The sequence below is a fragment of the Dermacentor albipictus genome, chromosome 4 (genome assembly GCF_038994185.2).
Source record: "Dermacentor albipictus isolate Rhodes 1998 colony chromosome 4, USDA_Dalb.pri_finalv2, whole genome shotgun sequence".
Taxonomy (NCBI): Eukaryota; Metazoa; Arthropoda; class Arachnida; order Ixodida; family Ixodidae; genus Dermacentor; species Dermacentor albipictus.
This window is the reverse complement of record NC_091824.1, coordinates 54725954-54746085: the sequence shown is the minus strand read 5'-3', so window position 1 is coordinate 54746085 and position 20132 is coordinate 54725954. Positions and strand designations below refer to the sequence as shown.

The following is a 20132-nucleotide window of genomic DNA, read 5'->3' as shown; positions in this document are numbered from 1 at the left end:
GTCCTTTATTATAAGAATCTGATTATTCCTGCACACGGGTAATATTATACCAACGCATTTGTTTCATTCTCGTTAACTCGTCACAACAATTAGCGGTTTTCAAGCTGTGAATAAGAATGCTGAATAGCGCGCTGTTGCTTCTGGAACAAACTACGTAGGTTGGAAGTCCTTATTGGTCTGTCATAAGTGATACGTTATTGATTCGTAATAGAGCGCTTGATGACTGGACGGCCATCGGCGATGGCGTACAATGGTGTAACAGTATTGTTTAGGCATGCTATTGATCAGCGCGAAATCGGACGTTCAATTTCCTGCCCCTGCGGCAGCTACCTGAAGGGCCGGAATACCAACATTGTCGTGCGAGACTGTTTATATGCATGCTAAAGGCGCTGAGAAATGATTCAGAGTTCTCTAATGCCACGCCCCTCATTGAACCCGCCTCGCTTTGAGACGTTATCATCAATCGATGAGTCGGCGTGGCGTCACCGACATGAAATTTACTACTGCTCAAAGCTTGGCCTGCTGTGTAATAAGGCTTGCAAAGTCACGTGGCGTCGTTTAGGCTTCATCAGACGTCATGTAGATATTCTTATTCAGGAATAGCGTATAGCCCTGCATCCCCCATATCGGACAATTTCACAGCACTTATGAAAAAATTGGAATCATTATACAGGGGCCCACAACGCGTTCACGGGAGATTATCAGATATCAGGGTTTAAAGGGCCTAGACCTTCTTTTAAATTATTTGGTTTTACGTGGCAAAACCAATTTCTGATTATGGGGCACGCCATAGTGGCGGACTCTCGAAATTTTGACCACCTGAGGTTCTTTAAAGTGCACACCAATCTAAGTACGTGGGTGTTTTCGCATTTCGCCCCCATCGACGGGTGGCCTAGAGACGGGTGGCCATGGCGGGTGGCCTAGAGCTTTTTAACGTGATCAAAGGATATGAGGGTTGTAGGACATCAGTTCTTTTTTTGTAAAGCGAAGCTTCCTTGGGATCCTGCCCTTGAGTTTGCGTTGTCCAAATGAACTCATGCCGGATAAACTGCGCCAACCGTGGATACATTATAATGTGATTAGGGTTCAAAGTTTTGGGCTTTTATTTTCTGAAAATTAGGGGTACTTTTTGTGCTTTTATGTCCACGTGGAAACATCGTTTTTCTTTTTTATGGAATATGCTTTTGAGATTAATTTGGACCCACAGTTTTCTATCGATACCTTTTTTTTCGCTTCGAGCTTCCCGTTATTCTTTATTTCTGGCGCATATTGGCTTTCCGCATTCTTTTGTTGACGCTGAAAACGGCTGTACAACTGCAGATCCTGCTTTTCCACGTGCTTTTTTTCTCATAAATTGCGCAGAATAACAAAGTTTTACAGGAGTTGTCTATAAAGAGCCCGACACTATACGTTGATGTGTCTATGCAGGAACATAGCGCGAGTGCACTTGACATTCGAAAACACACAGACACACACATATAAACAGCATATCTGAGGAGGCCTCCCGGGAAGCTATCGCTCGAATTTGATAACCGTAGTGCGAACGCTTTTGCCAGGTGTTCTTTTTTTGTTTTTTATAAGACTGGTACAACAAGTAGCTCTACAATTTTCCAAATTGTGCTGTTCTCCTAATACCTTATGTGTGCCCGTCTCTTCGCAGCGACGAGTCGGATGTGATGCGTATCGTCATGTTCCTCCTCTGCGTTTTCGGCGTTGTCCTGGTACTCGGCGTTGTCCTCTACGCTATGGATAAATCGGAAGGTGAGAGTGGCATCAAGTAGTGACGACCTTGATGCTGCTGCTGCTGTTTTGCAAAGCAAAAATGAAAGACGTGCAAGAAAATGCTGGCCGCTTTCTTTTCTCCTTGATACCCAGGGTTTAACTAATGTACGCCGGCATACGTCGCGTAATGTGCTTCTACAGTAACCTGACATGGCATGTGCGCGACAACTTTCCCGTAATACAGCTTAAACTAGACATACTGTCGTGAGGATTGGGAGGTCAATCCCACTGTTCGTAACCACTTGTCAAGATTGGAGTCGGGCATGAATTAGATGGAAGCCGGCCCATGCCGTCGTCCAACTTATCCACGCTGAGGACGTTGTTGAAGGGAAGGACTGCTTCTCATCGAGAACGAGGAATAGGGGTTTATTTACAATATCTACATAAGGACGTTGTAGTTCATCAGTCTAGCATGACTGCGAGAGAAAGCACACTGAGCAGCCGCACAACAGCGGTTTATAAACACTCGGTCCTCCCTCGATCCCTTGATGAGGGAAACGTTCGATCAGTAGACATAGACGAGCCGCCTTTGAGTGGGAGGGCTTCTGCACCGGTTTCACAGACTCCAGCGAGGGCAGACGGACTTCGCCGAACTCGGGGCTTACGTCAGGAACGGTATGTGGGAAGGGGTCTCCGAAGACGTTCCCTCGGGACCTCCCTTGCTCACGGCAGACCGGGTCGGCGGTGGCATGTTCAGTCACAAAGCCTGTTTCGCCAAACTCATCTCGGCGATCGCACGACGAAGCGTCGAGAACGCCACCTATTGTCCTCCGGACACAGTAGACTTAATGACGCCGTTTGGCTAGAGGATGATGATGGCTTTCCAGGAAAAGTCGATGCCGCTCTCGCACCTGGCTAGCAAAACTTGCATCTCAACAGGCCGTTCTTATAAGCGGCTGCATGGCGCGAAAAATCTTGACTGCCCAGCGCTGCCAACCGCTGGGCAGGAAGAGAACGGCTGGTGGCCAGGGAATGATGCCTTGGCTCACAACCACCACTTGTGTAATGATGTCACCACCCCAAAACATCCAACAAGGACAGGCAACTGCAAAACGAACCCCACAACATGGCGCTGCGCCGAGATGACGTACCTTGGATCTCCCTTTAGACCCGCTAGGCTTCAAAGAAAACATATGTACTGAAACAAAAAAATGCTGCATTTCGCTATGCCAATTTTCGAAGCAATTTTCAGCTGAGAAATTAAGCAATCATGGAAAGAGTCTTACTAAATGGGAGGGGATTTTCTTGGCTTAACAAGATTAACAATAGTAGCCGTAAAATTTATGCGGGCCTCTAAACGGAGAATTCAAGTTAGCCTGCTCAAACCATCCGCATTGCATTGCAACATACCATTCTTGTATCTAACGGAGAAGTTGTACTATTGAAGAATGAGGCTCCACCGGAGGAAGCGGGCACTTTTGTGTGACATTTGATTGAGCCACGTCAGAGGAAAGTGGTCGGTCTCGAATATGAACTTCGCTCCGTACATGTAACACGACAACTTCTAGGCGGCCTTAACTAAACAAGCGCATTCCTTCTCTGAAGCGCTGTAGGCTTCATCGCTCACAATTAGTTTACGGCTGGCATAGAGGATAGGATGCTCCTCGTTATCGTCACCGACCTGACTAAGTACCACACCCATACCTCTGTCGCTTGCGTCGCATTGAACTATGAATCCCTTTGTGTAGTCTGGCGCGCGAAGCATTGGACGATAAACCAATAGCCTTTTCAAACTTTGGAAAGTGACCTCGTTGACCTTATCCTAGTGTACGCTACTCGGCGCTCCCTTTCGGAGGGCGTCCGTTAATGGATTTGCCATTTGCGAGCGAATCGGAATGTACCGTTGATAGTACCGCACAAGTCCTAAAAATGAACGAAGGTCTATTTTCGTGCATGGCTGAGAAAATTCTACAATCGTAGCTATTTTCAGCTCGACCGGCCCTCTCGTGCCCTGGCCGACAACATGGCCAAGATAAGTAACCTGCGAACAACCAAATCTACACTTTTCCGCTTTCATTGTTAAGCCGGCCTCACTCAACCGTGATAACCCCTGTTTGACGTGCGATACGTGTTGTTCCCAGCTGTCCGAAAACATTGCTACATCATCAAGATATGGCAAGGCGAACTCCTGCAAGTCTTTTAGGAAAATATATATTACCTTAGAGAAGCTAAACGACGCGTTCTTCAGCCCGAAGCTGAGTGCGAGAGGGCGAAAAGTGCCTACACGTGAGATGAATGCGGTAAAGCGGCTGGCACTTTCTGAAAGGGGAACTTGCTAGTACCCCCGCACGAGGTCCATAGTTGAAATGTTTTTAGCAGCGCTAACTCTTTTAATTCATTCCTCAATGTTGGATATCGGGTACAACTAATCCCTAGTGATGGCATTTAACTTCCTGTAGTCAACACACGGACGAGGGACCTTGTTAGGGGTTTCTACCCGTATTACCGGTGACGTGTAGTCACTCTCAGCGGGCTCAATAACTCTCAATTCTAGGATGCGCTGTATCTCTGCCTCCATAACTTCTCTCTGTCTTGGAGGCACCCTGTCAGGCTTTGGTCTTATGGTTAGGTTGATGTCAGCTCTATTTCATGCGTTATTAGTTCGGTTCTACCTAGCCGATCGCTGAATCTGTCGAGATATTGAGATATTCCCCCAACATCCCTTTTAGCTCATTTAGCTGCTCGGATCTAAGAGCGTGCGAGCTTACCGAATGTTTTACTACTTCTTCTAGGCCGATTTCAGATTTGGAGGTTTCCTTATACTCCTTAAACTTGGTACTAATGCCATCCTGCTCTTTGATGGTATAGCTAGTGACTGCACTCCGCTCTACATACCGCTTCATCAAATTTCAGTGATATATCCTCACCTCCTTCCTGCGACCGCGCATTTTGAGAGCATAGCTAGTATCGGAAAGCTTGTGCAACACTTTAACGGGCCCGTTGCAGTGAACTTCAAGCTTGTTCTTTCTTGAAGGTTTGAGGATCATTACCTGGTCTCCGGGGTTAAACGTACGAAGCCCCACATTCTTGTCGTAGTAGTATTCGGCGTTCTTTTGAGCTACTCCCATTTTCTTTTCTACTAGTTCTTGGGTTGAGCTTAGCCGCTCTAGCAGATTTAGCACGTATTCAACCACTGTTGGACTCTCTCCTCTTTCCTCCCACATCTCTCTTAACATTCTCAGTGGAGAACGGAGTGTCCTCACATACACTAGTTCGGCTGGCGAGAACCCTGTAGCCTCATATGGAACCCTTCGCAAAGCAAACAAAGTTGCCAGCAGCCAGTTCTCCCAGTCCTCCTTGCGCTCGTAACAGCCGCGTTCGCAAAACTCGCTTAAGCACTGAATGCCACCTCTCTACACTATTTGACTGAGGGTGATAAACGGAACTGTGTATCAACTTTACCCCGCGCTTTTGCAAGAATGTGGAAGTCAGTGCGCTGGTGAATACTTACCCTTGATCCGCCTGAATTTTGGTTGGAAACCCAAATCGTGCAAATACTGTCAAAAGCGCGTCTACTACTTCGGTGAAGCTGAGCTCTTTCAGAGGGATTGCTTCTGGAAACTTTGTAGCGGGACACAGCACGGTAAACAAATACCTGTAACCCGATTTTGTTCTCGGTAGAGGCGCTAACCTGTCTATCACAAGTCGTCTGAAAGGTTCTGTTATTAAGGGCACTACCTTTAGTGGAGATTCCCATGTCTGTCCTGGTTTACCCGAGCGCTGGCAGGCGTCGCATGATCTTACAAAATTTTCTACGTCTTTGAAACAGCCAGGCCAGCAGTATTCCATAGACAATCTTTCCTTTGATTTGTTTATGCCTTTGTGGCCGGACCACCCATTTCCATGACAGAGACTTAAAAGGTCCTCCCTGTTCTTAGCAGGTACGACTAACTGATATAGAATCCTACCCTTTCGATCTCTGTAGTGCCGATACAACAATCTTCCTCCTCTCTTGTGTCGTCACGTTGCGCCTAGCAATGCCTTCTTTAGCCGTGGGGTGTAATTTAGCTAAGCTGTCATCATTCTTTTGCTCGGCTGCCCGTGACTCTCTGTCCACACGTAAGACCTGATCAAAGTTCTTTGAGGCCGGTGATAATAACGACCCTGTCTCCCTTGCGATTGCGCCAGCTTGCACTGCCTGCAGGCTTGAACGTTGACACTCTAGTGCTACGCTCTCATTGAGCTGGTCAGCTGGCAGGCTCTCCTCCACTGATTTGTTGTCCCTCGGGCCTAGCTCGGATTCGGGTATTGAAGTTATCCCTTTTGCTGCTTGCGCTGGAGCAGCTTGTGCATTTTTAGCTGAAAGCGACGCGATTTTACGAGCTTGACGTCGCGTCAATGCTTGTACTACGCCCTCTCCCAGTTTAAGCCCCTTTTCACGCAGTAACTAATTCGAACGATTCGAAAAAATGTAAGGGTACTGCAGTGACAAAAATTTGTAAACTCCAGCCTCGGTCACTAGCTCCTCGAATGGTCCACTGATTTTGACTTTGGCCATGGGCAGACACACGCTGTGTTCTTCTACAACCTGTTTGATCCATGCTACTTCTCCAGTGAGGTCATCTACCATCACGTAAGACGGATGGACAATGTCCGTCGTGGCGGCACTGTTTCTTAGCAGCCGGCATGGTGTGCGATTAACTTGCAGGTCATGAAGATATGGGCTTAAAAGTTCCATATTCTCGTCTTTTTCATCTACGTAGAAAACAACTACGCTAGGCTTTCCGCAGTTCACAGCGATATGTCCCAGTATGTGGCAGTTATAGCAGCGGATCTGTCTAAAAGATTCGAATTTTCTTTTCTGCTTTTTTGTACGATTTCCCCTTTAGGTTTCTCCTCGCTCTTTTCTGCGGGCTTTTCCTTCACGTGTGCAGGCTCCGATCGTCTAGTCTGCGAACCCCTTTTGAACGGAAATGGTTTCCGCGGTCCATTTCGACCGTCCCAATTACCGTCCTCGGCGTTCAGCTTTGTACGCGTTGCGTACTCTTCGGCTAATTCCGCCGCCCCTTCCACAGTGTTTGCATTTCCTCTGTCTTGCACCCACAGCTTCAAAGATGGTGGGATGCTTTTGTAAAACTGCTCTAGACACATGCGTTCAATGATCCTGTCCGTGCTCTCTCACGCTTCCGCGCTTTTCAGCCACTCGACTGGGTTTGCCTTTAAGCTATATGCAAACACCGGATACCCCTCGCTATCTTTCTTGCCTGTGCACCTAAACGTTTGGCGAAAAGCTTCGGCTGAAAGGTGGTATTTCATCAGGAGACTAGCCTTATTTTCACATAATCATATGCATCCTGTGTACTGAGTCTGGCTATTACTTCCGCCGCCTCACACGGCAACATAGACAGCAACCGCTGTGGCCATGTACTCGGACCGAAATTCATCTTCTCGCAAGACCTTTCAAAATTGCTTAGGAACAAGCCTGTGTCGGTCCCGACCTCAAATGGCTTTAATAGCCTTTCCATGCGGTATGATTCTGCCTCACTTGATCGTCCCAGAGCCCCTTCACTTGCTTGAGACAACTCCAAACGTTTGCGTTTAAGTTCCAGTTGCATTTTTCTGAACTCGCGATCTTTATCGTATTCTCTCTCTCTCTCTGTCCCGTTCTTCTCTGTCCCGTTCTTCTTTCTCCCGTGCTTCTCTCTCTCTGTCCTGTTTCTCTTTTTTCTTCAGAAGTTCCAACCCCATTTCAATTTCTTCCTCACTGGCCTGTTCGGAAATCAGCTCCAATATTTCCGATTTTAGCATTTCCTTGCGTACATCTAGGCCCAGTTCCTCAGCAACAATCAACAACTCGTTACTCAGTAGTTCCCTTAACTCCATGATTGCTGCTTTACTGCCTTGGTCCTGCTCGCTAAATCTACCTAGGGAAACACAACCTAGCTAACAATCAACAATCTAGCTTTCCTACAGTTCTAAACAGAACAACCACAAAATGAGGCCTAGAGAGTCAAAGCAAGAACCAAGCACTTACCGCAGACACAACACCACGTCACAAAGTCCATGCCACCGCTGTCACCAGTTGTGAGGATTGGGAGGTCAATCCCACCTTTCGTAACCAGTTGTCAAGATTGGAGTCGGGCATTAATTAGATGGTAGCTGGCCCATGCCGTCGTCCAACTTATCCAGGCTGAGGACATTGTTGAAGGGAAGGACTGCTTCTCATCGAGAACGAGAAATATGGGTTTATTAACGGCATGTACATAAGGACGCTGCAGTTCATCAGCCTAGCATGCCTTAGAGAGAAAGTATACTGAGCAGCCTCACAACAGCGGTTTCTAGACACTCAGTCCTCCCTCGATCCCTAGGTGAGGGAAACGTTCGATCAATAGACGTAGACGAGCGGCCTTTGAGCGGGAGGGCTTCCGCACCGGTTTCGCGGACTCCATCGAGGGCAGGCAGACTTCGCAGAACTCGGGGCTTACGTCAGGAACGGTGCGTGGGAAGGGGCCTCCGAAGACGTTCCCTCGGCACCTCCCTTGCTCACGGCAGACCGGGCCGGCAGTGCCGTGTTCTCGGCAATTTCAAACTCATCTCGGCAATCCCGCGACGAATGGTCGCGCACGTGACGTATTGTCCTCCGGAGACAGTAGACTTAGTGACGCCGTTTGGCTAGAGGATGATAGTGGGCTTTCCGTGAAAAGCCGACGCCACTTTCGCACCTTGCTGGCAAAACTTGCATCTCAGCAGGCCGTTCATAACACCGTATACTTATAAAAAACTCGAAAACGTCGCTGATGGAAGCACTGGAGTGAGCCACAAGAACAAGGTCTTTTGTTGCACTTCAGACCATAACGTGCTTCTGAAGACAACCGTAGGTTTAATTAGGTATAATTTTTTCATGAAAAACTCAAACTCTTCACCATCCTCTGTCTATAGCGCTAATGTGCATATGCGCATACGCACACACTCAGCCTTATGTCTTTTTTCTTTTTAACCATTTAGAACCCTTAACAACCTTAATACGCACGTTCGGTAGCAAACTAGACATGCATATTGTCCTCTCGTCTTTTCGTTCTCCTTTCCTTTCTGTATTATGAAGCTGCAAGCAGGGCCTGTTCGGCCTAAGTACGCTCGCAGCGCACCTACAGTGGTTCGTTCCTATATTGCGTCTTTCATAAACGGATCTGCAGTATTGAGCGCACAATGTTGTGTGACGTGAAATGTGACAAGGAGCGAAATTGACCTCTTTCGCGGAGTACATTGCTCTAGACAAACGAGATGGCAGCATCGGCGGAGCGCCGCATATGTTGCCTCGGCGAAAGCGCGCGAATGCGAAAATATAGCCGTTTATATTCTGCTACTGAGTGATCAGTCTTCAGAAATGCAACTGGGCGATCACTAACGCAATATGCTCCTGTCATGCTCCAAAATGTGGAATGGTAGAGACGTGTGAAATGGCTAGCTGCAAGAATAGTGACTGGTATATTAGGGAATGAGTGAATCATTGTGGCCAAATTCATAGATCAGTGCTACACAGAGACAACCCGAATCGCTGGCCCTTCGCGATGCATAGCTTTGCTCAAGGATTTAAAAACGATCATTTCTCTGTCAACATTGTATTGTGTACCGTGCATTGAGTGCACGTTAAAGCACCCCGGGTGGTCGAAATTACCCCAGAGTCTGCCATACAGCCTGCCTCATAATCGAAAAGTGGTTCTGTCACGTAAGACCCCAGAGTTTATTACTTACCATTGTATCGCCAACCTCAAAAGAAAGGAGTTCAAACCCAGAGCGCCGGCGAGCAGCCTTCGTTACGTGGTGACAATGGGAGAAGCGCAGCTTGCTGGTATATTAATTTTCTCCCACGTTACCTACACACATACACCCCAACTACCACTCAAACGTACGGCCACTCTATCGCACACGTATCGAGATGAAGTGAATGGGCACAACCATTGAGTAGAAGCATGATTGACGGACTACACTGAAAACACACGACAGCTTGTGGCTGAACGTTTCTTTACGATCCTCAGGGTAAGCGTGTGACTAGCGATAATACGTATTTGCTACAAGCTATTACGAAGAAGAGAATGTGGGGCGTTCAATGCCCTTGTGCCCAGAAAGAACAAATCTACCGCAACTGAGCACACCCCACGCGATTAGGCAGAAAGTAAACGATCAGGTTGTGGCCGCACCGACGAATTTTATTGAGTCAGAAACGTGGCAAGCCGCTGCTTCTGAGGGATTGGGAAATAAAGTACAAACATCAAAAGACACTCATTCGCATTTAATTCCAAAGCGGATGGTTTGAACGACCCTGAATACATTTCAATAAAACGTGGTGCTGGGCTAGTTGCTGATGCATTCTTTAAAACTGATGGTAGCGCTAAATAGGACGGACACACGATGAAAAGACGACACGACGACGAGGAAACGCTACTGACGACTGGTTTCTTTTTCAAAAAAGTTCTATATTTAAAAGAATCACAGCACATGCGCACAACCGAACTACACCAGCCTTCTTTATCGCCATATCGAAAACAATGTCATGCAGGCGAAGCGAGATGATAAAACTCCCGAGCAGCAAGAAGTGAACACATGACCAATTGAAGAAAAGCCATACCGTTATGGTTTTTCAAATTTCCCCAGAAATGTTCGCTCAGCCGAGTACAAATTTATTGAAGCATCGCTGATGCACAGACCCGTCTTTTTTTTTATGTGGAAAGCTTCCAGCAAAACTCTAGCTTTAGCACTTGCACTTCTGCCCAGAACCTTTGCTTCTTTAAACCGTGGCACGCACTCGCAAACCATCACATGCCAAACTAAATTCGCAAGTTTGTCTTGTTTTGTTAAGTTTTGAGAGTGTTCCCTTAAGCGGTCATTGAGGCAACGCCCCGTCTGCCCGATGTAACACTTGCCGCAGGTCAGGGGAATAAAGTATACCACTCCTAGGGCACACCTGACGAAGACATCTTCATGCTGCTTTTTGCAACCGCGCTGACCTTCACCGCAGATGTGGGGGCACCCATGAACTTCCGCAAAATGTCGAGATACGTTTTTTAGACCTCAGGCTGAGGATAACTAAGGGACACACCTGTTGGGCGTATTTCCCACGTGCAAAGAAAGAACTTTTGCCCTATGAATCATCTCACTCAAAGACCGTGAAAAGAGCAATTGCATCGCTTTGCATGGAATCGGCGCTTCAAAAGTCGTGCCCGCACGAAATGCTTTTTAGCTTTGACTATCAGGTTCGCAGGCTATTGGCCGCAGGCTTCCCTTGCTCGGTCCTCTTAGCTGTCGTTGATACCCTCCTCAAGAAATTTGGTCCCCGACGAATGAAGGCTGCACCTGAACGCGTGAAGACCAAACCTGAGGTGATGCCTTACATTCATAAGGTTTCACACAACCTCAAAAAGGTGGCCAGCAGGCACGACGTGCCGCTTGTTTTTTCTGTGCCAAACAAGTTGGCGAGGCTGTGCCCCCGCATCTGCGGTGAAGGTCAGCGCGGTTGCAAAAGGCTACATGAAGATGTCTTCGTCAGGTGTGCCCTAGGAGTGGTATACTTTATTCCCCTGTCCGGCGGCAAGTGCATTATCGGGCAGACGGGGCGTTGCCTCAATGACCGCTTAAGGGAACACTCTCAAAACTTAACAAAACAAGACAAACATGCGAATTTAGTTTCGTATGTGATGGTTTGCGAGTGCGTGCCACGGTTTAAAGAAGCAAAGGTTCTGGACAGAAGTGCAAGTGCTAAAGCTATAGTTTTGCTGGAAGCTTTCCACATACAAAAAAAGGCGGGTCTGTGCATCAGCGATGCCTCAATAAATTTGTACTCGGCTGAGCGCACACTTCAGGGGAAATTTGAAAACCCATACCGGTATGGTTTTAACGCGATAGCGTTAAGGAGCTCGTGTCGCAGAAAAGCCGGTGTCGTCGGTGTTGGCGGCGTTGACCGTGAGCGATAAATAACGGCAGGCGCTTCATAAATACAAAGCAACTTCCAAGATTGGCCCGGTGGGAATCGAACCACGGTCTCCGGAGTGTGAGACGGAGACGCTACCACTCAGCCACGAGTTCGATGCTTCCAAGCGGTGCAAACACGCCTCCAGTGAATGCGGTGTTGCCTTCGAAACGAGCCGTGGAAAGTTATACTGCGGTGTATGTCGGTAATTATGACCATGTAACGTACAGAAGTCACAATTACACGAGTTGCGAAGTGCGTTTCCGCTGCATTTCTTCTGCGCTTTCCGCACACGCAGAGCCATCTTGCGGCAAACACAGAAGACCCCCTCCTCTCAATGTACGGCGCTGCCCCGACAGGAGGCGCGCCGCGCGCGCATTGGGACCGCTGCCAGGCGCGTCGCGAGACTCCCTCTCCCCTGTCGACGCTTCGCCGTGCTCCCGGTTGCAGAATCAAGCGCCGTTCCTTTCTTTAGATTACTATCTATCTCTCTGCCCGTGCCGATCACGACGTTTGGCTGGCGTAGATCGTTTCCCCTCCGAGACACCGAGTTCTTTGGTTGGTTCGTTCCGTTCGCTCAGGCGCACGTTTCGTTGCCGCGCCGAACGCTGCGTTGCTCGACGCTCACCGCGTGATAGGTGGGCGCTAAGTCCGATGCGGGGCGCATCGTAAGTGATCGCTGTGCAGTAGCGCATTGTCTTATACCCCTTGGCGGGTCGACGGGAACGCTGTCACGTCCCACTGTTGAAGGCGAAGCTTAAGCGTCCTCCAATTTTTCATTGATGGGATGCTCCTTTTTACGTTTACAGTCTGTTGGCCACAATGCTTTAGTTTTACGTAGAATAAGAATCACAAGGGCTCGTCTTCTGTTAGGATCGCTCGCAGACGAAGACTCCCTTCACTGCTACGGCGTGTATTCCGGTTTAAGTCGCGCGTAATGTGTTTACATTGTAGCATCGAAAAGGCTATTCAACTGTGATTGGAGAGCACTGAAAAAGTGCGGCCGTGTTCTATGCAAAGATCAAAGTCGTCATTACACATACAACACACACGCTACTTTCTCTAATAGGAACGCAAGTATTACCAGCAATTGATGAAAAATAACGGAACGAAGTTTTTTACAACGTGCACTCGCGCAAACACATATCGAAAATATTTGTCAATGAACAATACTCACGACCATGCAGTTGAGGGCGTAATACCCTTTACGGCTCCAGTACGATTCCGTTTCGCCGGGGCCGAGCTTCTTAGGGCGAACGATGGCTATCAGACTCCCGTCCACACATCCTAGAACTCCTGGAATTTTTCCACGGCTAAGAAAGCCTTCCTTGACGGCGGCTTTCTGTTGCGCCGTGGATGGGAATCTGACCCATCCTTTTTTCTTCAATTGGTCATGTGTTCACTTCTTGCTGCTCGGGAGTTTTATCATCTCGCTTCGCGTGCATGACATTGTTTTCAATATGGCGATAAAGAAGCCTGGTGTAGTTCGGTTGTGCGCATGTGTTGTGATTCTTTTAAATATAGAACTTTTTCGAAAAATAAATCAGTTTTCAGTAGCGTTTCCTCGTCGTCGTGTCGTCTTTTCATCGTGTGTCCGTCCTTTTTACGCTACCATGAGTTTTAAAGACTGAATACATTTCTAGCCCTGCTTTTAGATCAAGCACCGCATACGCTATTCACACCAATTGGACAAAGTGCAATGACTACCGAAAACACTTGCATTTCCCCTAAAGCTGTGGTCAAAGCTTCTTCTTGTCTAACCAGTCACCGTCTATAGGATATCCGCGTAAGCACCGGTATGCTGAGCCGCACCGGCGTTATGCACAGACATTGTAAACAAGGAGGCAATGGAGGCAACTAAGAAAAGCAATCAATGCATCACCACGTGATCAAACTTGGCGGCGACCACGGGATTGCCGTTAGAAGGGTCTATACGTACAGGTATTCTCTTATGGTTTTGTTCCAATCTCCTGGCGTCTAGTTTACGCAATCACCGATGCGAGCATGGGCGGTGACCAATAAGGTCGTTTCAGCAGCCCACTAAAACGCTCTCCTCATTTGTAGGAGGTGACCTTTATTTGGTTTCAAGGAGAATAACATTTCCCACCATGACAACTTTTCCTCAATTAACGGGCCGAGAAAAGGCGAAAAGTGCGCAGCGTAGCAGAGAGATCAGAAGCGACGGAGCTAGCACAGTGAAAGTAGATAACCAGGTTAGGAGAGTGGTGCCATTAAAACCGACTGGTCCGCTTCCCTTTGCTTAGCTTACGATGGATCGTCGATGATTGCAGCGGCGCACGACAGGTCGCTAAAGAATGCCGTCAGAACGGATGCCTAGTGAAGAACGTTTGGCAGAGTTATGTCGTATGTGTGCCGAATGGGCTCGACACCGTTCTGCTGCCACGCAAATTTTTATTTAAAGCAAAGAAATCAATTCGCCCAATAGCTCCGAGCAGCCAGTTCCACAGTGATCGGGGGACAGCTATCTTCTCTTTTTTCGAAGCCGGGCATTCTCGAGCTATGCCCTCCAAAAACGAGACTTTACTTGTGTTCGGCGTAATGATTCATAGTAGAAGCAGCGGGAGAATTCTATACTGACTTGCACAGTACCCAGAGGAGTCACGATACCTCCATTAGAAGCTGTAATGAACAGGTTGCAGAAACTCCTTCTATAACTAGCGGTGAGGTTAGAAGGGCCTTGCAAGACATGAAACCGGAAAAAGCGGCAGGAGAAGATGGAATAACAGCCGATATAATCAAAGAGGGAGGAGACATAATGCTTGAAAAACTGGCTGCTCTCTATACGAAATGTCTATCGACTTCAAGGGTCCCAGAAGACTGGAAGAAAGCAAACGTTGTAATAATTCATAAAAAGGGAGATGTTAAACCATCGAAAAACTATATGTCCGTTAGCTTACGCCCAGTATTCTATAAGATATTCACGAAGATAATTCACAATAGAACAACGGCAACACTAGACTTTAGTCAACAATGGGCAACGGCAGGTTTCAGGAAGGGATGCTCTACAACGGGTCACATCCATGCCATCATCAATCAGGTAAACGAGACATCCACATAGTACAATCAGCTTCTCTATATGGCTTTCATAGATTACGAAAAGGCATTTGATTCAGTAGAGATACCAGCAGTCATAAAGGCATTACATAATCAAGGAATACTGGCCCCTTACGTAAATGTATTGTAAAATATCTACAGAGATTCCACAGCTATCTTACTTCTACACAACAACGGTAGGAAGATACCTCTAAGGAAATCGGTCGGACAAGGAGAACGCAATCTCCACAATGCTATTCACTGCGTGCTTGGAAGAAGTATTCAATCTATTAAACTGGGAAGGCTTAGTAGTAAGGATAAACAGTGAATATCTCAGCATGCTTCTGTTTGCAGATGACATTATCCTGTTCAGCATCACTAGAGACGATTTACAAGAAATAATTGAGGACCTTAACAGAGAGATTGTAAGAGTGCGGTTGAAGATTAATATGCGGAAGACAAAGATAATCATGAATAGCCGGGCGACGAAAAGTTCAGGAATGCCAGTCACCCTCGAGAGTCTGTGAAAGAGTACGTTTACTTTGCTCAATTACTCACAGGGTACCCTGATCATGAGAAGGCAATTCACAGAAGCAAAAAAATGGGTTGGAGTGCATACGGGAGACATTATCAGCTCCTGGCTGGAAACTTACCATTATAATTGAAAAGGAAGGTGTATAATCAGTGCATTTTACAGGTGCTGACGTATGGGGCAGAAGCTTGGAGACTGACAAAGAAGCTTGAGAACAAGTTAAGGACCACGCAAAGAGCGATGGAACGGAGATTGCTTTGCAAAACGTTAAGAGACAGAAAAAGAGCGGTTTGGATCAGAGAGCAAACAGTTATAGACAATATTCTAATTGGCATTAGGAGAAAAAAACTGAGCTAAACAGGTCATGTAATGTGCAGGTTAGATAACCAGTAGACCATTAGGTAACCCGCCGTGGTTGCTCGGTGGCTATGGTGTTGGGCTGCTGAGCACGAAGTCGCGGGATCGAATCCCGGCCACGGCGGCCGAATTTCGATGGGGGCAAAATGCGAAAACACCCGCGTACTTATATTTAGGTGCACGTTAAAGAACCCCAGGTGGTCGAAATTTCCGGAGTCCTCCACTACAGCGTGCCTCATAATCAGAAATTCGTTTTGGCGCGTAAAACACCATAATTTATATATTAGCCCATTAGGTAGAGAATGGCTGCCAAGAGAAGGAAGCGGAGTCCAGGGCGGCAGAAGACTAGGTCGGACGAGGAAATTAAGAAATTGGCGGGCGCTAGTTGTAATCGGTTTTCGCAGGACAGGGTTGATTGGACATCGCAGGGAGAGGCCTTCGTCTTGCAGGGGACATAAAATAGGCTGATGATGATGTTGATCGATTCACACACATCCCTTCGACGTGCTGAGTTTCCGCGGTGTCGTAACCAGTCGCGGAAGGCTAATGGTGACAAAGGCGTAGGATAGGAAAGAAATGTTTTATTGCAGTAGTAGTTATATGGACACTTCAGGCAAATTTTTCCGTTGTAGCCGCCATTACCGTGGGGTTCCGTGTCTATTTAGGCGTGTGTATTCTATATGCCACGCCATGCTATATTGCATGCGGAATATACGGGTTATATTGCCACACCATTCCATCGCTAAACTTGCTCGAACCAGGTCTTAGATTCTTCACAAAATTATTCCTCATAATTTTGAGAGTGTCAGTCGAGAAACAAACGTCACGAAAGAAAACACAGACAGCGCATGCACTTTATCTTAAATATACACAGACCTAAATATTAAAAGTGGGAAACAATAGCCGTGTGGTGACCTTCTTTCGTCAAACGTTAGATCTGTTTCAAGAATACTTATCTCCGCTCACACTCACATATGAGATTCAGGTGAATGGGTCACTCAGGTTTTTGGATTTAGAAGTTATCTTTTACCCGGCAACATGTATGCTGGATGTACGAGCCGCGAGCCAACAAGCCTCTGTTACCCTATGCATCTGCCCATTCAAAACATGTTATGAGAGGTATCGTTCAGGCCTGTTTGCATAATACACTAACTAAATCCTGTTATCATTTGACAGAACCTAGTTTCCGTTCGCAGATAGCTCGGTTGAGGGCGGCAGGGAACCCGAGCAACCTTCTTGTCTCAGTCTCGGAGAGCTTGCGTAGTAAGTTTAGCATCGACCTTACAGCTTTGAGCATCAGATACATGATCAAAGAAACGAAACAGCTGTTATCCCTTATGTTCATGGAATATCCCACAAACTTAAAAAATAGGACAAAGAGCAGGTATCGACGTTGTATTCTCTGCTCCACAAAAACTTGCCCAGCTTTGTGTCAGAATCAATCCTGTTGCTAAGGAACGTAGGATTTGCATTGTTAAATATTGCAAAAAGCATACTGTTTGCTCGAAAGGGGTTGTGTACAAGATACCTTTGAAACGCGGTCGGTCTTATGTAGGGCAGACTAGTAGATGTCTTAACGTCAGGTTACAAGAACACAGCAATGAAGTGCGCAAAGGGCGTGAAGGGTTTCTAGGTGTTCATTGCGCAAGGTGTGGTTGTACCCAGCTTTTCGAAGAAACCACTATCTTAGCGAGGCATTCTACTGAATGCACCGGACTTATCATCGAAGCAGCAGCGATTGCCGATGTTGACTCAGTTAGCAAGCCATCGATTGCATTAATTGACAAAGAACTGATTTTTCTGAGGTCGCACATGCGCTCTCGTTGTTCTTTGATGATGAATTTTGAATGCATACTCATGGTGGGTTGTTGCTTTTTAGGGGGCACTTTTTGTCTTGGGTGTCCCAGTATATATATGTACGTTTCTCATAATTAAAAACTGTCGGAAGTCAGCGCTTGTTTTCGTCGTCCTTTTTTGTCCCTCGTCTATGTATGCGCTGTAAGTGACAATTGATGCCACGAAACAAAACACACACAGCGCATGCATTTTATGTTAAATCTACACAGACATAAATATTAAAGGTGAGAAACAATAGCAGAGCTGAAATCTGAAAGTGATGTAATCTTAAAGGCGCAGCTTTGCACTACTTCCCGGATCCACCCAGGAAAGAGGTTTGAAATATTCGATACGGAAAAGTGGTCGCAAAGTCACTAAGACAGACGTTGCCTTTAATTAATAAACGTAAATTAAAATGTCCGATGATAGGATTGAAACAGAGGGCGTCTAGCACAGCAGGTCGTTTATACTTAGCTTAAGTTCACTGCATACTCTCACTACAGCTGGGAGTCTTAGACTTCGTGTATTATCCTAATATGTTTTTATCGCATTCGTTGCTTCGCCCTTATGGTGAAGCTTTGATATTTCTTTTTCTATGCTTGGCCTAATCATGTCTGATCGGAGTGTACACATCATATTGAGACGGGCAATTTTCGCGGTTTTCGTGACGCTTCGTGACTGGAAGATTTAGTGGGCGTGGCCCCAATAAAAGGTTTCACCAATCACGGCGAGGTAATGAACACAATCAAACAGAAGCACTTTGGAATATTGTTGCGCTATATCGGCCAAGGTTGCGTCTTTTCTGAAGAGCTTAGCGTCCTCCAGAAGGAAGTGTTGGGGTTTCAGGCCAACCTCGGCGAGTTTCGTGCTTCACCATTTTTCTTTTTCAATGTAGCAAGCGTGGAAACCGTCTAGTGATTATGAGAAAACTTCCCTAAAAGACATGGCTGCTGTTTTTGTGGATGTCTTTCAAGAATACGAGATAAACGATTGTTTACTTCGCAGATGACGCAGACGACGACACGTCTATCTCTGGTGGCAAGAACTCCACCTTGGTAAAAGTGGCAGGCGCAGGCCCGAGTGGTAACGCAGTTAAACCCGCTCCACAACCGCCAAAGTTTGTCACCAGCGAGCCTATTTCACCTTGCACTTCACCTCCTGCAGCGTGGTCGACGGCTTCGGAGGCTCAGCCGCCTTCGACCAGTGCTGAACTATTACTGCCGACACCAATGAAACCCAAACCTACCTCATTCAAGCCTGCTTCCATGCCCAAGCCCACCACGCCAAAGCCTACCAAGCCGCAACCCACCAAGCCGCAACCCACCACGCCGACGCCAACCACGTCGACACCCACCACGCCGAAGCCCACAAAGCCGACGCCCACCACACTGACGCCAAGGACGCCGAGGCCCACAACGCCGGCGCCAAGGACGCCGAGGCCCACCACGCCGACGCCAAGGACGCCGAGACCAACCACAACGACGTCATGGACGCTGAGACCCACCACGCCGACGCCAAGGACGCCGATGCCAACCACGCCAAAGGCTACCATGCCGATGCCTACATCGCCAGAGCCTCCTACGATGAAGCCAAGCGGGGATTCGAGTGAGCCACCTGAAAGTGAGATGCCCTGTTTACTGAGACGCTCTTATAGAGTGATATATTACAGTCGTGATAGACCTGGCAACAGCCAAGGCTGGCTAGTTAGTGGGCTGCTTACATACATCTTCAGTTCTGAAATACTCCAGCAACTTTTACTGTTGTTCACGGTCAGCATCACTCACCGTTTTCCGAGGTCTTTCAGAAATCCAGGCCTCTAGAGGGGTAACTGCTTCATTTCTTATGTATACTTGAATTTGCTATCAGAACTTGACGATGAAGAAAACTGGTTGAAGGAGTTGGTTTAGCACAATGAACGCAAGATGCACTTTGCAGACGCGCAAAGCATATGGCTCCTCCTTTCTTTCTCCATGCACTTTAAGAACATGTTACATTCAATAAAACAGGCGAAATGTTTGTTGGGCATGTGAGAACACAGCCCACACATGAATAGTATTCTGCGAAATTTCTTAAATATATCCCACATATCGTGACCTGATTTTTAAAGATAGTGCTGTTTATTTAAATCATAACTTCTTCCGCCACTCACTTCATCTCCCGCGCCCTGTCGAGTATGCTGAATATGTATCACTAATTTGAGGTATCATGTTTTTGTCTCTGCCCCTCTCCGCCCGGCGACCTTAGCGAAATATCTACTAGATAAGCTTTCTCGCTGATTTTTTTACAGTGGATCAATGTTACAGGTGCCTAAATAGCGTCGCTGCTCATGTATTTAGCCGCAGTACCTCGCAAAGCACTCTTCCGTTCGATGAACATCTAATACTATCCACGGATGAGGGGGTGGACGCACTGATGCAGTTATTGGCGCTGTGAGTCCAAAACGTTTCAACCAGTTCATGTTTAATGGTAACATCTAGTAAACCACCACTTTGCTCGTTGAATTCTTCGCCTTGTATATGGTTTCTGAATAATCGGCAGCAGATTGAATTCCACTGAACTGTATTTCTTTATTATCAAGGGTTCGACAAAAATCCATCTGTGCGTAACATGGAAAATGAAGTGGCTGCGTCCACTGAGCTAGCCGAGATAAAAGAATGAATTTAGAAA

General features: G+C 47.0%; 1 protein-coding gene across 1 annotated transcript in view; it reads left to right on the top strand.

The window, feature by feature from the left end:
• Positions 1-20132, top strand: part of LOC135909138 (uncharacterized) — a 73900-nt gene that overhangs the window by 11189 nt on the left and 42579 nt on the right. The window contains exons 2-3 of the mRNA XM_065440955.1: positions 1661-1761; positions 18471-19085. Coding sequence (XP_065297027.1) covers positions 1677-1761; positions 18471-19085 — 700 coding nt within the window. The 5' untranslated portion in view covers positions 1661-1676. The remainder of the gene's footprint in view (positions 1-1660; positions 1762-18470; positions 19086-20132) is intronic.